A 21,370-nucleotide genomic window follows, 5' to 3' on the forward strand; every position below is an offset into this window, starting at 1 on the left:
GCTTTTGGCAGTATGTCCATTTTCACTATGTTAATCTTACCAATCCATGAGCATGGGAGATCTTTCCATCTTCTGATATCTTCTTCAATTTCTTTCTTCAGAGACTTGATGTTTTTTTCAAACAGGTCTTTCCCTTGTTTGGTTAGTCTCCCCAAGGTTCTTTATGTTATTAGTGGCTATTGTGAAGGGTGTTGTTTCTGTGATTTCTTTCTCTGCCCGTTTGTCTTTGGTATACAGGAGGGCTTCTGATTTTTTTTTTTTTGAGTTGATTTTAGTATCCAGCCACTTTGCTGAAGTTGTTTATCAGCTGAAGGAGTTCTCTAGTTTAATTTTTGTGGTCACTCATGTATACTATCATATCATCTGCAAATAGTGAAACTTTGACCTCTTCCTTTCCGATTTATATCCCCTTGATCTCCTTTAGTTGTCTTATTGCTTTAGGTAGGACTTCAAGTACCATGTTGAAGAGATATGGAGAGAGTGGGCAACCTTGCCTTGTCCCTGATATCAGTGGGATTGATTTAAGTTATTCTATGTTTAGTTTAATGTTGGTTATAAGCTTGCTGTATATTGCGTTTACTATGTTTAGGTATAGACCTTGTATCCCTGATCTCTCCAAGACTTTAAACATGAATGGGTGTTGGATTTTGTCAAATGCTTTTTCGGCATCTAAGGAAATGATGATGTGGTTTTTCTACTTCAGTTTATGTTGTACACCCCTTTTTATTTGGATTACTTGATTTGTTAGTTTTTAACTGCTTGAGTTATATATATATATATATATATATATATATATATATATATATATATATATATATATATATAAGATATTAGCCCTCTATCAGATATTCGGGTGGTGAAGATTCTTTCCCAGTCTGTAGGTTGTCCTTTTGTCTGATGACAGTGTCCTTTGTTTTGTTGCATTTTTCTTATTTATTTATTTATTTATTTATTTATTTATTTATTTATTTAATAAATTACAATGTATTCACTTTGTATCCCAACTGTAGCCATGTCCCTCATATCTCCCAATCCTACCCTCCCAGTGTCCTTTGCTTTACAGAAGCTTATCAGTTTCATGAGGTCCCATTTATTGATTGCTGATCTTGGAGCCCATGATGTTGATGTTCTCTTCAGAAAGTAGTCTCTTGTGCAAATGAGTTCAAGGCTTTTTCCCAATTTTTTTCTAACATATTCAGTGTGTCTATTTTTATATTGTGGTCTTTAATCCACTTGAACAAGGTAATAAATATGGATCAATCTGTATTTTTCTACATGTATGCATCCAGTTAGACCAATACAATTTTTTGAAGATGCTGTCTTTTTTTCATTGTATGGTTTTGGCTTTTTTGTCAAAAATCAAAACTAATATATAAACACACTAAAATCTGTATACTCAAAGAAGCTAAGCAAGGAGGACCCATGGATAAGATGATCAATCCTCTCTCAGAAAAGCAAAGGTGACCTAAATCGGAAGAGGGAGAAAACCGGAAACAGGACAGGAGCCTACCACAGAGGGTCTCTGAAAGACTACTCAGCAAGGTATCAAAGCAGATGCTGAGGTTCATAACCAAACTTTGCGTGAAGTGCAGGGAATATTATGAAAGAAGGGGGAGATAGAAAGACCTGGAAGTGTCAAGAGCTCCACAAGAAGAGCAACAGAAAAAAAATCTGGCAAGGATTCTTTTCTGAGACTGATACTCCAAATACAGACCATGCATGGAGATAACTTAGGGTCCCTGCACAGATGTTGCGCATGGTTGCTCAGTTTTTAAGTGGGTTCCCTAGTAATGGCAACAGGGACTGTCTCTGACTTGAACTCAGTAGCTGGTTTTTTGATCACCTTCCCCTAAGAAGGGAGGAGCTTTACCAGGCCACAGAAGAAAACAATGCAACCAGTCCTGATGAGACCTGATAAACTGGGATCAGGGAAGGGGAAGAATATAGCCCATATAAGTGGACTGTGGGAGGAGCATGGGAGAAAAAGAGGCAAATAGGCTAGTGTTAGAAGGGTGTTAAGGGAGGGGCCTATATCTGGGATCCAAAGTGAACAAAATGTAATTATTAAAAATAAAATAAAAAGAATATATTATTATATAATATATATAACTTGGCCACTTGCTTAAAAGAAGACCCTACAATAAGGTTGAAAGATACCTTGTTTTGTCTTGTTTTGAAAGATTTGAATATGATTTAAATGGAAGCATAGTACTAGTTGATTCCACATTGACTGTCAAGTACTGACTGCTTACACTTCATTTCAGTGTTATTTTTATTCAGGATCACCTGGTATATTTTGGTTAATTTTATTATGGAAAATAAAACACACACACACATGTACACACACAAAAACACACAAAAAGCATAATACTGATTTATCTGTTGAAGTAGTCCTTAGCAGGACTGCTCTTCCCACTCACTATGCTTATAAGATTACTACACTTTCTACTAATAGATAAGTCTACTCAAACTTTTGCAGGTAGGTTCTACAAGTAACTGGAAAGATGGACACATGTTGTGGGAAATTTAATACTTCAGTTTAGTCTCAGTAAGATTTTGGCAGTATTATTAAATGGCAGATGTGAGCAGCATTATGGAAAGTAAGGGTTTTAATACTTCCTTTTTTGTGCTTTCTTCTGGATTTCACCTTGACTCTTGTACCCTATGCAGTTTTCTGCTATTACTGCAAGCACCTGTCTGACAAATATAGATTTTGAGTAGAGTTTGATCAGCTGTTTGTTTTCTTCTCTAACACTTTCCACTACTACCTCCCACAGAGAGAAAGGAAAACTTATAAAACAGAAATGTTTACTAGAGTCAAGAGATGTTTATGACTAAACAATAGGGGTGGGAGAAAGCTATTACTTGTTTCCTCCCTTAAAAAGTGAGCATGGTAGCACAGTTTAATTCCAGCACTTGGGAGGAAGAAGCAAGAGGATCTCTGTGAGTTTGAGTTTGAGGTCTCTCTGGTCTACCTAGTGAGTTTCAGAACAGTCAGGGCTCTGTGATAAAATAACAACAACAACAAAACAAACAAACAAACAAACAAACAAAAATCCAAAAATAAACCCAAACAAAATAAAAGAACAACAAAACAAAACAAAAACATGAGTGGGCCTTCATTTCAACTTGAAAAACTGAAGACTTTTGCTTCTAGGTTCTCTCATAACTAAGCTAAACCAACCCAAAGATAAAAATAATCCAAGTCTAGAAGGGGAATGTTTGGAACTTGAGCATTTTGATCCTTCTGCTGCCATGGAAACATGGATAGCTTCTTGGAGAGTCTCAGTCCTCTTGAGTTCTGGCTGTGAGAGCTAGTGACCTTATTACAGTTTGGATCACAGTTGTGGAAAGGCAGCTCCCAGAGAAAGTGAAGGACAGCCTCTTATGGGCCAGGGAACTGAGGGGTTTTATTAGCATTCTGAAATATTTTGCATATTTTAGCAAGGAAGTCATCTCTGAGCTTCAGCCCAGGACAGTTTCACATAGTTCGCAGCTGTACCACATCTTGAAGTTTCTTGTGCATCCTACATGATTTCACAAGGCAGACACTTATCTCTTCCAGCTGTAAGTCAGGGAGTGGTGCTGCAGAGTCTTAACCAACATATATACCTTCAAAGAACACAGTTAATTCTCTAGTTGGACTTTTAGGCACCAGAATCCTGTTGGAATCCACTGATTATTACTGAATTCACTGATGATTATTGAATCCACTGATGATTAGTGGGTGGAAGTTTATATGGCTTGCTATATTGGAAAGTAGGCATTTTCCTTGATTTTTTTTTTTTTTGGCATTCCTGCATCACTGGATGAGAATGGGTCAAGCTACGATCCTTCGATCCTTCGAGAAGTGATGGCAGAAGGTTTTTTTCAGTGAGTTGGAGCTACAATGAAAGGGTTTCAGAAAGGATTAGCTGCAGGCAGGATGTGTCATATTTAGAACGACTTGGAAGAACTGCTTTAAGGAAGCTGAAAGCACTGCTAGAGCAGGAATATTCCAGATGCTTGTCTCTTGATACTTTCCCACAGTGATCCACACCCTAGACAAATCATGTAATCCTTGCTTCTCCCAACTGGAGCTCTAGCTTATGGAAGATGCCAATACTTTTTTTTATACTTCTCTTTTTTAAATCATTTATTACAATTTATTCAATTTTTATCCCTGTGGTGGTCCCCTCCCTCATCTCCTCCCAAACTCACCCTCCCTCTCTCTTCTTCCCCTATGCCCCTCCCCTAGTCCACTGATAAGGGAGATCCTACTCCCCTTCCATCTGACTGTAGCCTATCAGGTATCATCTGGACTGGTTGCATTGTCTTCCTCTGTGGCCTGGAAAGGCTGCACCCCTCCCCCCTGCCTCCCAGGGAGAGGTGATCAGAGAGCCTTTCACTGGGTTGTTGCCAGAGAAAGCCTCTGCTCCCCTTGCTAGGGAACCCACTTGGAGACCAAGCCTATGAGTTACACCTGAACCAGGGATTTAGGTCCTCTCCATGCATGCTCCTTGGTTGGGGTATCAGTCTCTGCAGGAACCCCAGGATCAGTGTTTTTGGCTCTGTTGGTCTCCTTGTGGAGGTCTAGCCCCTCCAGGTCTCTCTATCATCCCCTGTTTCATAAGATTCCCTGTACTCTCCCCAAAGTTTGGCTATGAGTTTCAGCCTCTGCTTTGATACCTCCATCAGTAGAGTCTTTCAGAGGCCACCTGTGGTAAGCTCCTGTCCTGTTCCCTGTCTTCTCCTGCTTCCAGTGTCTGTTGCATTTGCCCTTCTGAATGAGGATTTAGCAGGAAGATGACAATTCTTGATAGGAATTGTGTGAGAGTTGTATGGAGTGTCTGACCTCATTTGGCCCCTTTGTTTGTAATTCTGAATAGAACAAGGAAAGTTGGAAATGGGAGTGAAATTAGGACCATAAGAAGCAGTCTTTGGTTGTACAACGGAAAGCAGAAAGAAGGAAACTGAGTTGAGAGTCAGTTGAAAAGGAACATTAGGAAAAATGGGGGATGGGTGCTAATGACTTCTATTGAGATAATTTGTTGGTACATAGCTTGCATGTAACACTTTTTTAAAATAAATGAATTAAAAAATTAGGATTGGAGGCTTATGCTTTATAAACTGCTATTGGCTGTTCTTAAGGGAAATGGGGCCTATATTTGGCCCAAAGTATGTTTCTATGTCTTTCCACGGCTAATTTTTATAGAGAGCTTAAGGGCTTCAATCATAGGTGTGTGATATCCATACTAGTAAATATAGGAAAAATCTTAGTATGTTGCAGGTAGGATAGGGATCCATTTAATGCCACAAGATGACTCATACTATAAACTGGTTCAGAGCACCTTCAAAGTTAAACAGTGATTGCGGGGGTAAAAGAGACTACACAGTAAAATCATGATGTTGCAGGTAGAGAGAATAAAGGAACATAAGAATGTACCTGACACCTTCCTTTTTAGTCCTGTCTTGGCTATCAGAGGAAAGCAGGTGCCCAATGAAGCACTGCCACATAGGAACACGATGGGTACCCAACACAGTGGGTACCAAATAACCTTCTAAATTGTACTGAAGGCATGGCCAAATTAGAGCTGTGCTGTTTTGAGTGCTTTTGATTAGTCTGGGTTGACCACATCCCTTCAACACATTATTTCTTAGAGTGTGGTTCATGGACCAACAGCATCAGTGGGACCTAGAAGCTTGTTAGAAATATAGATATTTAAGATCTGTCCAAGGCTTATGGATTTAGGAAGCCTAGAGTGGGAGGGGGACTGGGAAATGTATGTTTTATTTTTTTTTAATCTTTTATTTTTTTTATTAATTACACTTTATTCATTTTGTATCCCCCCATGAGCCCCTCCCTCCTCCCCTGCCGATCCCACCCTCCCTCCCCTTTCTGCATGCATGCCACTCCCCAAGTCCACTGATAGGGGAGGTCCTCCTCTCCTTCTTTCTGATCTTAGTCTATCAGTTCTCATCAAAAGTGGCTGCATTGTCCTCTACTGTGGCCTGGTAAGGCTGCTCCCCCCTCAGGGGGAAGTGATCAACGAGCAGGCCAATCAGATTATGTCAGAGGCAGTCCCTCTTCCCATTACTATGGAACCCACTTGGACACTGAACTGCCATGGGCTACACCTGTGCAGGGGTTCCAGGTCATCTCCACAAATAGTCCTTGGTTGGAGTATGAGTCTCTGGGAAGTTCCCTGTGTTCAAATTATCTTGTTCTGTTGCTCTGCTTGTGGAGTTCCCGTTCCCTCCAGCTCTTACTATTTCCCACTTCTTACATAAAATTCCATTCACTCTGCCCATCAGTTGGCCATCAGGCTCAGCATCTGCTTTGACAGTCTATACTGCAGAAGCTTTCAGAGGCCCTCTGTGGCAGGTTTCAAGGTTGTTTCCTGTTTTCTTCTGGCTTTCAGAGGCCCTCTGTAGCGGGTTCCGAGGTTGTTTCCTATTTTCGTTTTCTTCCTTCACCTGTCTGCTTGTATTTTCCTCTTTTTCTTTTAGTTCCTTCAACTCTGTCTCTTTGATTTCTTTCAGTGATTTAATTATTCTCTGAAGGCCACAAGCTATTTGGCTGCATCTTCCCGTATTTCTTCACGGATGGCCCTAATTTGCTTGTCTTTATCTTCCTCCATTTCTTTACGGATAGCCATGATCTGTTTGGTTTTATCTTCCTCTAATTCTTTACGTATTTTATCTGTTTCCTCTATTATTCTCTTCATCAACATAGATGTAAGGTCATCTTCTTGATTTTCTATTATGCTGCATTGTTCAGGGCTGTTCGCCCCTGGATGGCTGGGTTCTGGAGATGCCATATTGCTCTGTCTTCTGTTGGTTGAGCCTTTACGCTGACCTCTACCCATTGGGCTGATTTAGGTTTTGGCTGTTAGTTTCTGTGCTTCCTGGAGTCCTGAGGTAGGGAGTATCCCCTTGGCCGGAAGATGATTTTTCCTGAAGGAGTCCTTCTCTGCTTTTTGGTTATGTCACTGTATGGCCAGTGTTTCTCCGGAGATGCCACTGCTCACCTCAGGTTTATAGCCCTGAGTAGTAGCTGTGGTCTATGTTAGGCAGGGGAGGATCTCCTCTTACCCATAAAATTTCTCAAGACAGCTGCCCCACTGCTGGGTTTCTTGTTATAAATTTAGTGTGCTGCTGCTCACTAAATTTCCATGTACAGTCCTCTTGAAGAAACTGCTGATTCCCTAGCTATGGGGTTTTCTCCCAACAGGGAAACTCAGTCTGTTATCCTGGGGCGCACAGTTCTGTCTGAGAAAGTGGGAGGTGCACTCAGCAAGTCTCTGGGCCAAAGGCTGATTGCTCTGCTCTGGACCTGGAGAATGTGCACCTAGGTTGAGTTGGCGCCTGGGGTCACTGTTCTGGTCTGGAGGCTGGGTGCCTCACTCTGGACCAGAAGCTGTGTGTCTCTGTCTGGGATGGCGGCTGTAGGCACCACTCTGGTCCAGACGCTGTGGGTGCAGCCCCCCTGAAGGATCAGGGATTCCTACAGTTTTGGCAGTCCAGCCAGGGACAACTGGCCGATCCCTGGCACAGTATCTGAGGGCTGCTGTAATGGCTCTTCGGCTCCTGCAGGTCCGAGGATGCAGCTGTGTGTCCCAGTGCCCCAGGGGAACGCAACAATGGCGGCAGAGCACAGCGCTTCTGCCTGCACTAGAGTCTGCGTGAGTCCAGGAAGTGTTTTGGTGCTGGGTGTCCTAAGCGTTAGAGCTGCTGACCCCCTCCGCTGGGGGTTTCCTCCTGCCAGAGACACGCAGTCTGGTGCCCTGTTGCCCTGGTTCCCACAGTTCTATCTGAGGCAGCGAATCACGCGCGCAGGCAGGGCTCTGTGCAGGCAGGTGCCTTTGTCCCTCCCGGCTCTGGGTCCGGGCTGGCTCCTGGGGCACCCGCGGAACCCGAGTCTTTTCCAGGGGATGTCTGGGTAACCTGGGGTCGGTCCCAATTGTTTCCTGCTCCGTGGGGTTATCTCTCGACTGGGAAATCCAGTCTATGGTGTTGTGGGCCCACAGTTCAGTCTGGGACCGTGACCAGATCGCGCTGACGGGTAGCTCTGGGCTGGCGACCAAGCGCCTGGCGGAACAGGGATCTCTTCCGCGGTTTTGCCGGGTGAGTTAAAGCTGATCGAATCCCCCACCGTGGGGTATCCTCTCACCTGAGAAACACAACCACTTGTGTTTTATGGCCGCGAGTTCTGATTGCTGGTCACTGTGCCAATCCTGCTGTGCTGCTCCTCAGAATGAGAGTCCTCCCGGTGCTGCCATCTTGCCCCGCCTTTCGAAATGTATGTTTTAAAATTAGCCCCCAGATATATTCAAATTTGAAAAGTCATTGATCTCATAGTAAGGACTCTCAGGCAACCAAGAATCCACTGAACCACAGTTAGAGAATGTTCAGTCCTGTGTAGGGCACCATTTCTAAAAATGCCTAAAATGGTCTTTGACCCTGTTAATATATAGGCAGGTAATATTTCTAAATCTTCTTCAACAGTGTTCATATTTTGCTTATCATTAATAAGAACAACACTAGCTTATCTAACATTAATTATATAATTAATGAAATCTCTGGTGTAATGGGAGCTAAATACAGCTGCAACACTTTACAGTGTCAGCTTCTCAAGTGAGGCTTTATTGATTAATTACTAGCCAGCCACCCCTGAGTATGCATTTCTGATTAAGACAACTGACCACCTCTCCAGTGTCGTGTAAACTAACACTCTAATTCATCATGTTGCACTGACTACATGAAGGTTTTTTTAACTCTTAAAATTGACAATGTTAAAGCATAATTTAAATACCATAAAACACTCTCATTGTAAGTACAGTTTTGGCAAACATACAGTCATGTAACCACTACACCAATAGAAATACATGCTGTAATCACCTTGATCATATCTGTAGGCTCCTATGAATAAAATTTTCTACCTCTACACTATGTTAGGTTACTATTTGTTGATAGGTAGGTTTAACTTGTATAATTTTATGGAAAATATTTATGTAAATTTTATGTAAACATAGTATGGTTTTTAGATTTACTTTTTCATGAATTTTCAATAATTATTTTCCTTTTTTTTGTGTGTGACTATCTATCGTGTGACTACTACAGGTTGTTTGTTATTCTGTTATTTTGTTTTCCAATTAAGGGATCTTATGACTAAAGCTGTGGACATACACATTCTAGTCTTTTGTGAAAGTGTATTTTTTTGTTAATATTTATAAACGTGGGTCATAAGACATATGTATATTTAATTTTGTAAGAAACTCCTAATATGGGGATGGAGAGATGACTCTATCTAGCAGCTTATCAAAGCAGGTGCTGAGACTCATAACCAAACCTTCGGTAGAGTGCAGGGAATCATGATAAAAAGGGGAGTTTGTATGACCAGGAGAGGACAGGAGCTCCACAAGGAAAACATATATCAGGGCATGGGGGTCCTTTATGAGACTGTTTCTCCAACCAAAGACCATGTATGGATATAACCTAGAACCTACGCTCAGATGTAGCCCATGGTAGCTCAGTATCCAAGTGGGTTTCCCTAAGTAAGAGGAACAGGAACTATATCTGACATGAACTCAATGATTGGCTCCTTTACCCCTTGCACCCCGAGGGAGGAACAGCCTTGCTAGGCCGCAGAGGAGGACATTGCAGTAAGTCTTGAAAATACCTGATAAGCTAGGGTCAGATGGAAGGGGAGGAGGACCTCCCCTAGCAGTGGACTTGGAAAGGGACAGAGAGGAGATGAGGGAGGGAAGGTGGGATTGGGAGGGAATGATGGAGGGGGCTATGGCTGGGATACAAAGTAAATAAGCTGTGATTAATAGTAAAAATATTAAAAAAATATATGTAGCCTGTTATATTTAGTTTCTGCAAAGACCACAGAGTTAATAATGTTGATCCAGATGACTTAGATATAGATTTAAATATTCCTGTTCCCGTATACTAGAAGTAGTGTTATGGATAGCATTTGTCTGTGGCAGTTAGTTATGCTGTCTTCCTTTTGTTCATTTACTCAGTCTGTCAGTCAGTTCTTTGGCTATATTGCATCTGCTTTTTCAGGGAGCAGTTGTGTATTAAGCTGCTAAGAAATAGTACAGGTGGCAGGGTTCTTTTCTTTAAGGAGCTTTTGGAACTGAGTTTCTGAAACATACATACGTAAAATCCCTAGTAAAGAAACATGGCTATGTTAAGGTTTGTGCAGACTTGAATAAGGGCGTAGTCCATATATAGCCTCCAGTTAGATGACTTGATTTTTAGGACTTACAGACAGGTGGCTGTAGAAAATAGTAGGCTAAATTGTTGAGTTGTTACTCAATGTTGAACATCAGAATTACACCTTAGACTGTAAAGCTAGTCATCAGAGAAGCTTCCTTTTGCAGCAGATTGGAACGCATACAGAGACCCACAACCAGACATTATGGAGAGAGAGGGAGAGAAGAAGAAGAACAGAGAGAGAGAGAGAGAGAGAGAGCTTAGAACACACAGCTCTAAGTGAAAATTCTCCATCAAATCCCTCAACTCAGAGTTCAAAGAGCTCCAGGAAAGAGAAGGCAGAAAGCATATAAGACCCAGAAGGGATGGAGGAAACCAAAAACTAAGGCCTTCTAAACTGAGCAAAAACTCATACAAACTCTCAGAGACTGAAGCAGCTAGTCCAGGCCCTGTATAGGTCTGCACCAGGTCATCTGTGTATATATTCCAGCTTTCAGTTTAGTGCTTTTATGAGATTCCTGAATGAGTTGGTCTCTGATTCTGTGCTTTCTCTTGACCTGTTTTTCCACTGTTGGTCTTTCTTCCCTAACTTTGACATGATAATTTTTGTTTTATCTTATTATATTTGCTTTTGTTATATTTAAAAAAAAAAGTGAATGGAAAAACGAATGAAAACCTAGACAGCAAGCTAAAGGTTAATAACTGTTACTTATACCTGCTGGGAAAGGAAAAATCACTTTTCTCATAACATTGGACAAATTTTACTTAACCTTAAGTGAACAGAACAGATTTCTTATTTAACCCTAACTGAACAGAATTTCACCTTGTAAAGTTTGGGGCATGGCACAAGGTTTTTTTCTAGTCTATTATTTTGATTTTTGTAGCTGTTGGCAAGCCATCAGGGGTTTCCTTTGTGCTTTCTGAGGAAGTAACAAATGATCTTTGTCTTTCTCCTTTTTTCTTCAGCTGACCTGAATAATGTCAGGTTCTCCGCTTACAGGACGGCCATGAAGCTCCGAAGACTGCAGAAGGCCCTTTGCTGTAAGTAGTAGTCAGTATTTGAAGGCCTCGATAATTTTTCTTTGCTCAAAGAGTGAGGCCTGGAGATTTTTCTCTACCTTTACACCCTGAGTCACAATGTCATTTTACCAGATAAAATTCATTCTTTGAAGTGTTTGGCTTAGTATCTACCTAGACTATTTTGCTGGATTAGAACTATCTCTGCAAATGTTCAGCAACTGTTGTCAAATTGATAAGATATTACTAAATTTTGGTTTTGCAATAAGTAGCATTTACACCCACGATTTTCTTTGTGAAAGGACATTTAGGATTAGATGATTATGACAATATTATCAGAACCAAGTTCACAGATGTCTTTTGTTTTTTTTATATGTTAATATTCAGATGGATACAATGATAGAAGAAATATGATTAGATCCTTTTGTTTCTTTGTTTGTTTTTTCAAACAGCGTTTCTCTATGTAGCCGTGGCTGTCTTTGAAGTAGCTCTGTAGACCAGAATGATTGGGATTAAAGATAGCAACACAATGCCTGGCTAGATTGTTTTTTAAAAATCATGTTTCTTTGTTTAAATTTAGAAATGTAACATGGAATTTTTTGTTACATGGATATTTTATCAACAAAATGAATTATGGATTATTTGTTTGTCAATATGTATTAAGGTTATGCATATTGAAATTGATAAGCATATACACTACCACAAAGGAATTTAGAATGTAATGAGGGATGCCCAAGCCATATGTGAAAATCTGGAGACAAACAAATGTACATAAAAGATCTTCATCAATTATGATCATCATCAGTTATGATCGTCAGTGGTAAAAATAATGAATATTGTTTCCATTTGCAGGCTGAGGTACTGCAGACAGATGATCAGATAATTTGATAGTCACATTTATTTTTGTGGCAATAGAAGAATAGCATGCTGTTTGAACGCTACCCATATAGCTCCAGAAAAGTAGGTAGAGCTCACTGTAAGAAGAGTGTTCTATTCAAAGGAAGGAAGGCTATTATTCTGAGGCATGGATACCAAAGAGAACAGAAAGTACTCAGGAACTGAAATTGCTTTAGTGTGGCAACTGCAAAATGCCAAGGAGGACTATTGTGAAATATTAATCTGGAAAGGGAAGCAGGAGACATATTGTAAAGAGCTTTTGAAACCCAAGTTAAAGACTTTAGAGGTCAGTGGGAGCCATTCAAGAGATTTTGGTGAGAGGATGACATGGTTGGATTTTCACGTAATAAAACAATTCTGGCTGAGAAACCCACATGAATTGAGGGGGTTAAACCACTGACAGGAAGCAGATCTCTCGCAGAACTGAAACTGGCAATATGGTGGCCTGAATAAGAATAGAGGATCATTTCAATATATAAGAATTAGACTTGTGATCTATCCTTAGTAATTGTTTGATATAGTGGGTGAAGGGAAATCAAGGAAGGAAAAACTCAAGGGTTCTTGGAATGGGCTTCCATGTGAATATAAAGTACAGTACTGAGGAGAATTATAAAAGCAGTATTAACAATAACAAGCATGGAGCTGCTGACTGCTTGAATCAAATATGGAAAGGACAAGATAGTACAGCAATACAGAGAGAGCGAGAGAGAGAGAGAGAGAGAGAGACAGACAGACAGACAGACAGACAGACATAGACAGAGAGGGGGGCCAAGTCATTTAAAACAGAGATGAACAACCAAGAAAAATGAGTAGAAAGGCTGGCTAAAATTTCAATAAGAAAGTCCAGGAGGTTGTAGTGCTAATGCATGGAGAGAAAGAAGGGACCTGTTGTTATGGTCAGATGATGTTGGGTGAAAATGCCCATTTTATGTAGCAACAGAGATATCTTTAGTAACTTTGGTGAAGGTAATGCGCTGAGGAACTTAAAAGTAAACCAAAAGTATAGACGGCTGGCATCGGTCTAAGAGAACTTTAGTTACAATGGAGAACAAAAAGGGGTTTGTTACAACTTAGAGATGACTGAGGAATTAAAAATGACTGGCTTAAGAGGAGAGGACAAAAATGGGCAAGATATGGGCAGGTAGCCTAGAACCAGACAAAAAGAAAAGATTATTCCATGCTGCTACAATGCCAGAGAGAAGGATACATGTGGGTTCTAGGTAACCAAGAAACTTGGCAACAGGAAGGTGATGAAAACCCATCTGAAGCCAAATGTTTTCTGTGTGGAGTTTGAGAAGCACTGTGACACAGATAACAGAGGAAGGTAATAATAAGGTAATAACACTGACCTTTGTCTTTGTAGAAAACACAGGGAAGCTAAAGTTAAAAAAGCATCATAAGGAAATTCAAGCAGCTGAGTGATTCGCAACAGCAACAGTCCCTAGTGGTGTGATTCTTCTTTAGCAGTACCCAGTGGTCAGAAGCTGCACACTTCTGTCCTAGAATAGGGATTTGACAGCTATGTAAGGGGTCCTGAGTGCTTCGGGAAAATGGTGGTTAGAATATTGTATTTCTAACCACCAGGCGTGGTGGTGCCTGTAATCCCTGTACTCTGGGAAGCAGAGGCAGGCGGATCTCTATGGGTTCAAGGACAGCTTGGTCTACAGAGTGAGTCAAGGATAACTAAGGCTACATAGAGAAACCCCATCTCAATGATCCCTCAAAAAAAGGAGAATATTTTATTTCAGGGCTAGGTTGAGTGGAAAAACCAAATTTAGGTAGAATTTGGCAATTACGAGGTAAAGGGATCAAGAAGAAAAGTAAGATGGGAAGAGATAGTGAAGGAACTGAAAGCCGTGAAGTTGTGTTTAAGAAGGAGACATTGCTGAGCACTATTTCCAAACTGGAACCATTTTAAGTGATTAGGTCTAGGCTATGGCTGTTTAAACAGGTGACAAGGTGAATTATGTGTGAATTTTCATGGAAGTATAATAGAAAGCTAAGATATTGAGAAGTTAGAGTTATGTATAAGTTAAGTAGAGTTATGTATGTATTTTAGTAATAATAAAATCACTCCAAATTGGGGACAGAACTGAATGTAAACCTTTGGCCACCAAGGTTCTCAGGGAACAAAGACATCCAACCCCAAAGTCTTCAAAAGTGTGTGATACTATAATAAAGGAATTATTGCTGTCTGGTTGTCACATAAAGATTTAAGTGCCCTAGAAGTGAAATTACTGAGAAGGATCAGGTAGGTTCTTTTTCTTTTCACATTGGCATTCCATTGCTTAACACAGGACTAGGCAGAGAGTACGATTTTCTGTTTTCATAGAATGAATACATGGATGAATGCCAGTGGAAGATTCCATTGCCTTACAAGCTTATAGCCTGAAGTTATCATTTTCAGGTGTATACTGCCAAGTTTAAGTACTTAATAAAAGGCTCCTCATGCCTAGAATTTCATTGGGGACCTGGTTAATGAATCATAGCAGGCACAAAGGAGTTTGGGGTGGGGTTGAGTCAAGGGGATGAATAGAAAAAGTCTTCTGTCTTTTTGTCTTTTCTTGACCCTGCCCCATCCCAGAGATACTGCTTTCCTTTGATAAAAAGGAGAATTATGAACTGGTTATTATAAAGTGCTATAGAATATTCCTGTGAAATCCCAAAATTTCAAAAGAAGTAGCCAGCTGTTCCGGGTTATACTGTGACAGAAACTCAGAAATAGACTAGGTAGAAATTTGTCTTACGTCTTATGACTATAATCCATTTCCATAACTGCCTGGGAATCATTTGAACATTATTCAGTTTTTATGGTAAAAGAGTTCTATTCATTGTCTTTTTTTATTTCTTTGTATGTCAAAAATTTTGGTAAACATTGGTGAAGTGGAGTTAGATATTGTAAAAAAAAAAAAAAAAACATGCTAACCATTTGAAGTGATAACCTTGTAATACATTTAGGTTCTGAATGGTAAAATGATTTCGTTGAATTTTTACTTTTAAGAAGATTTGAAATTCTCAGCATTTCTTTTCAGAACTTCACTCTTACTTGAAAATAATCAAGGATAGCAAAATTAGAGTATTTATCTAAATTAGGAACTAAATTCTTATGAATGCTTGGATAATACCATGCAGACTCTGGCCCCATGTTCAGTGAGAACAGAGTGAAAAGTTTTGACAATCCATTAACTTTTGAAAAACATGTGTGGTCCAATTCCTTAGTGAATTTTCAATAGGTGATTTAAGAACTTCCTTTAAATTTTGTATTTGCTTAGGTTTATCTTCTAGTTCTTTTTTTTTTTTTTCCTCTGCCTGTAAAAGGCTGATAAAGAGCTATTGTCCTTGGTTTAAGCAAGTGAAACTTGCCCTGGCTAGTTTTTCGTACCAATGTCTGCTTCTACTATGTCTTACATTAATGGAAATTAATGATGTTATCTCAGTAATTTCTTGATGTCAGTGGAGAGATTGAATTACAGATGCCTTGGAAAACATACTTAGCCACCTCTATGAAGCAACTGATCTTTATTTTTAAAGTTTCCTATCAAAGTTCAATATCACAGAAAACCAAACCACATTTTATCTACTAGAGAGAATATGCTACTTATGTATTGTGCTTATTTTTAAACTATTTTATTTGGGATTCCTTAAATCCTCTCCCTTCCAACTTCCCAACCCTACGTAGGAGACAGACAGTTAGAAGGTTAGTGGTGATAGAGGACACAGACCTCTTTACTTCTCCTGGCTGTTTAGAACCAATGGGTTCTTCTCAGAGGGCTATACCAGTATCTGTCAACAGCAAACACAGACAGCAGTCTCTCCAAGCTACTGTATCAACAAGCACCTTCTCTTTTCCTCTGTCTGTTCCAAACCACTACCCATCTGTCTCTGCTCTCTCCAAACTGCCACATGCTGCCACCACCACCACCACAGGGGCCACACTTTCTTCTTCTGGGCTCTCATATTTGTATCCTCAGAGCTCTAGACCACGTTGCTGTTTGTGCAGCATGAAGCAGGTCATTACCAGATGTCAGAGGCCATGAGCCATACAAATACCATGCATGGGATTAAAGCAAAAACATTTACATAACATAATGGGCTTTATAAAGAAACCAAAACTTTTCCATTGCAGTTATGGCCATCACCATTGGCTTATAATGCCCCTTGGTTTATAATAACTTTTATGTTGCATGAGTTTATAGTGCTTGTTTGTGCATTATGAATAAAAGTTAAGTTGATAGAACAGCAGAGATAAGTTGAAAATCTTGGTAAGAATGATTTGTAAATTGGTTTTTATGGTTGATAGCATGGGGAAAGTATGAAGGTGACAATATAAGCTTTTTCTTTTGTCCGTGGTTCTGATGAGACTCCATAAATGTATATCTTCTATAATTAAGAGGATATTCAACTCTCAAGAGCAGAAAAAAATGCATTTAACAAAGCAAGTATATTTAGTTTATTAGTATGTAGGTGGTTGGAGAAAGCCCAAACTACAGGGCTAAATATATGACAGTTGATAAAAGTGAAAAATATTTCTATACAATTAGAAATTGAGATTAATGTGCCTATGTTTAGCAACTAAGTCTTAAATTATAACTATGTGGTACAGTATAGAGTTGTCTGAATAAAGCTGAAACTTCTTGATTTGTTTTACCTAGACTAACAAAGTGAAAAAAAAATGTGGAAAAGGACCTTACCTTCTAAGAGTGCAGTAAAGGTGACTGAATAAGGCATTAGCCAGGTAAAGAGGGTTGATAAAGAAGACTCACAGGACTCACAATAACATGGCTTATACATTTGCAGCTAATTGCCAGAAAAAGCTACAACACAATAGCATTAAAAGCAGGATATGGATCCTCAGCCACGTACTGCCTCATAACAAGGGCTCCCAAGAAACAGGAGAATTATTATTTTTTTTCTATATACGTACATTATGTAAGTTAGAGGGCATATCTCTGTTATATGAGAATTTAAAATATCTTGAAGACATGGCAAGCAATGCTTTTAATAGTATGTTCCTTTACAGATATTGGTACCTCAAAAAGAAGTAGATACACACCCATGTATCTTCCAGAGGAAGTAATAAGGTCTTCCTGTGAGTTTTCCTGATGTTCATGAGTTACAGAAGAGGGAAAATGCTGGTTGATCCTCAGTCCTAAAGTTGCGATATCAAAGAGTGCACTTTGTAGGCTACCTCATTTAGTAATCACTGGTTTTATTTGCCCATAATTCTAGACACCTGTCCATATTTGTACTTCCTTCAGGAACTAGATACCCTCAAAGTATTGTTCTTATACTAGGACGAGACACCTTTTTTTTTTTTAATTAGTTAACCTTATTATTTAAAAGTAAATTTTAGCTGGCCACATATTCCTAGTCCAGCTCCAATTTTTTATGTTTCTATAAAAAAAAATAGTTCTTTCAGAGTTTCAGGTTTTCTACTTATTTTGAGCATATTTACTATCTTCTCACACATCTTCCCAGGTCTATCCATTCTTTTTCTATCCATGCAACATTTTGTGTTTTGTACTTATTTGCTCCTTCCTTCCTTCCTTCCTTCCTTCCTTCCTTCCTTCCTTCCTTCCTTCCTTCCTTCCTTCCTACCTTCTCCCTCCCTCCTCATTCCTTCCTTCCTTCCTTTGCCTCCTTCCCCTCCCTCTTTCCCTCCCTCCTTCCCTCTCTCACTCCCTCCTTCCCTCCCTTCTTCTTTTCTTCCTTCCTTGTCAACTTACAAAGGATATACCCATAGAAAACTGTCTCTCCCTCTTCCAGCAGCCAACAATTCCCATTCATTAATAAGCTTGAGCTAAACATTGAGTGTGTGTATGTGTTTGTGATATTTCAGTTGCCCACAAATCTTTCATCAGCTCTTTGCTGATTAGTTGCATAGTCTCTGTTTAAATAGAAGTTGTGTTTTCCTATTCGCTATGTTTGTTTGAAGAAATGTGTTATTCCGTCTTTTGTGATGGATTGGTCTTGTATTTAACCACATACAGTTTTAGTAGAAAACACCACATAGTATTTCTGTCCTTTGCCCTCTTCTGCTCCTGTTATTTCAGAGAAAATTTTCTCACTTCTCTCTGGAGCTATTTATACTGTATTTTTTTTTCTTGTATATGCTACCAACCTATTCACCTGTGTCGACATTAGGTCCAATAAAATGAAATTCATGCAATTTGACTGTTTGTTACCATCACATGGGATCATTAGACACTTAATAATATGTGACTGTAAAAACTCTCACTGTTCTTATATCCTTGGATCAAAAGGAAAATATTTATAACAAAGCATATAGTAACGAAAAAGAAAATAATAGAAAAGCTTAATTAATAGCTCCCTTCAATATATAAAGAAATGTGTTAGGAATATTGATGTATCCAAGAAATTTACTCCATAATTTCAATAACAAACAAAGTGAGGAATGCTACATTTCTGAAGTTTTCCATGACCTGCACTTGAGCAGTTGTGGTCTCAGGAAGTGAAGCAGAAAAAAGAGATGATAAAAATCTTGCAACTATGTCCCTGTACCTCCTTACTGCCTTCCATGTCGTCCCAATTTTGCCTCCCTTTTCGTATAGCTTCCTGCCAGCTTGCATTATTATTCTTATTTTTTATTTTTCATTATCTTGTCCACTTGACTTTCAGATGTGTCTTGTAGTCTGACAGTTTCCTACTTCCAAGTTTACACAGTCTCAAATTTCATAAAAAAGGCCATTTATTTCTTTTTAGAGTACAATGGACCATTGTATAAAGATGTTTGGGATAGACACTAACAATGATCCCATAATATGCAATATTGTCGTATACTTCCTAATTTGTGTACTTGTATTCTGTGATACTCAATATTTAAACCGCCCAATGATGTTTTTTATCAAAAATTGTCTCTGAGATTAAGAAGCACATGATTGTATCTTACAGTCAAAGAGGCTGCAGTAGAGATATGTGCTATCATGAGGTCTATCCGTAGAAAAGTAAAATATGTAAACAAGTAAGAGGGATATTAGTCCAGGATATTTTAGTGAAACTGGTCCATGAGACAGGAACACAGAGTTTTGCTCATGGGAATGAAAAATAATGAAAATTATCTCTACCCTTGCTATCAGATCTTCTTGTTTCTAGGCGAACTCCACAGAGTATCCTGGTTTTGTTTTTCATGACAGACAGTATGTCATGCATAAGTATTAACCTATATAGGTATTAGCCAGTACTTTTTCTTAATATTTAATTAAACCTTACTACCAGTAACTAATAAAATAACATTGTAGTCTCAAGTGTACATTTTTCTATTATTGGGGAAAACTGTTTACAGAGTGAAATGGCTTATGTGCATTTCATTTTAAGCTATATTTATAATTGCAATGCATTTTCTCTTAGGTGTGCAAAGGAGGCACTTAATTATCATTGATTCTTTGTCTCAAAGTACTGACAGTTCTGAACAGAGCTTAGGTGTATCATGTAGTTAAAAAGTACCAGTGTTGCATTTTCAATTTGGCTAATAAATTGCTTTAGATAAAAGCATCTTTTCAAAACATTTGGGAGCAAAGCTAGTAATTTGCTGATAAAAGGTTATCTTTGTTAATTTTTTTCTTTGGCATATGACTAAATACTACCTCAGATGAAGGGAATATCCCCTAGCCTTAAAGGGTCTTATAAGTGTCAAAATATTAGATTGTAAAATGCAATTTGAAGGTAAAAAGAGAAATAAACCAACCTTCAGCTTGAAGTCTAGCTAGATTATACAGTTTTCCTATAGAAAATTATAGTGAATTTACTTATTTTTTCACCTGGTGTTAAGGCAACAAAGAGATGTTGAGGTGTTTATTTCAAGGAGAAAAATGCTGACTGATTATAAATACACAGTCAGAAACTGAGTTTATACAATCCTAACTATACAGATTCATCTCACTGATCTCTAATACTAATATGAGGAAGGGGTGTCAGTGTCTCTTTCAAAATCTCTACTGCAACACCTTTTTTTTTTTTTCTTCTCACTCAACTAAAAATGACTACTGACTTAGAAGACAGGTCCTTTTAACTCTCAAATATTCTCTGATATTCCAGGGAAGGTATTGTTGTATCTTTGTTTGTGTTTTCACTGACTACCACTGAGATCTGAAAGCAACTTTAGATTGTGAATATTGGTAAAACTGGATCAACTTAAAAGTTGAGTGATGAAAATAGAGCACTTTTAAAAGAAGGTGGAATTTTAGTTTGTTCATAACTAAAGGATAGGAAACAACTCAACTGGCATTTTCAAAGGAAAAAAGAGTGAAAGAAGTTTTATGTTTTGAGTCATTTATGCCTTTGTGTGTTTTTTGCAGTGGATCTCTTGAGCCTGTCAGCTGCCTGTGATGCCTTGGACCAGCACAACCTGAAGCAAAATGACCAACCCATGGATATCCTGCAGATCATTAACTGTTTGACTACTGTTTATGATCGTCTGGAGCAAGAGCACAACAATTTGGTCAACATCCCTCTATGTGTGGATATGTGTCTCAACTGGCTTCTTAATGTTTATGATACGTACGTATGGCAAGAGGGGTCATAGGTTACATTGTAATGACAGTATTGACATTAGAGTAGTGTCCTAGAAGCTATGCAGGTCTTCTCCGTGGGATAAATCATTTCTGCATATGACTTGACACATTTGATAAGCCAGCAGTAAGAGTTGGAATGCAGCCTTTAATACAAGATGCAGAGAATCTTTGGGAGTTTGAGGCCAGCCTTGTCTACACAGTGAGTTTCAGGATAGCCAGATCTATATAGAGAGACCATCTCAATGGGAAAAAAAAGAGCTGGAATGAAGACTGTTCTCAGGCCAGAATCCAACCATAACCTGAGATAAGACATTTTTTTTTTCAAATAGAATGAGTTGTCATGTAGCTGTGGTTCTGTTCTCACCTGTGTTTTGGAGTTCCTACATCCATTTTGGAGTGACTCCTCTCATTGGCAAGAATGATAGTGCTCCTGGAAATGTTGGTACACGTATTATCTATGAGAATTGTCTTAGAAGATATGTAGTTATTTAGAAGACTGTGAGTAGATGAGTCACACAAAATGAAAATAAGCTTACACACAGAAAATTCAGCTCCTGAAACCAAGCTAGACTGTTGTTGTTCTGTGTTTTAATCAGGTTTTACAGAGCTGCTTTTTGGCACCTCCATTCATCACTCTCTGTTGGTTAGAGAACAGTCATAGCATTGTAGGTCATGGAGACAGAAAATGAGCTGAGAAAAATTCTTAACAACCTTAATCA

General features: G+C 39.0%; 1 protein-coding gene across 5 annotated transcripts in view; it reads left to right on the plus strand.

The window, feature by feature from the left end:
- The window catches only part of Dmd (dystrophin), a 1,523,318-nt gene that overhangs the window by 1,380,835 nt on the left and 121,113 nt on the right, over positions 1 to 21,370 (plus strand). For all 5 annotated transcript variants that reach the window (XM_055607916.1, XM_055607917.1, XM_055607918.1 and 2 more), the window contains 2 exons: positions 11,173 to 11,247; positions 20,436 to 20,637. In XM_055607916.1, the coding sequence (XP_055463891.1) occupies positions 11,173 to 11,247; positions 20,436 to 20,637 (277 nt within the window). The remainder of the gene's footprint in view (positions 1 to 11,172; positions 11,248 to 20,435; positions 20,638 to 21,370) is intronic.

The sequence above is a fragment of the Psammomys obesus genome, unplaced genomic scaffold (assembly GCF_907164565.1).
Source record: "Psammomys obesus unplaced genomic scaffold, mPsaObe1.curated_primary_1811, whole genome shotgun sequence".
Lineage (NCBI taxonomy): Eukaryota > Metazoa > Chordata > Mammalia > Rodentia > Muridae > Psammomys > Psammomys obesus.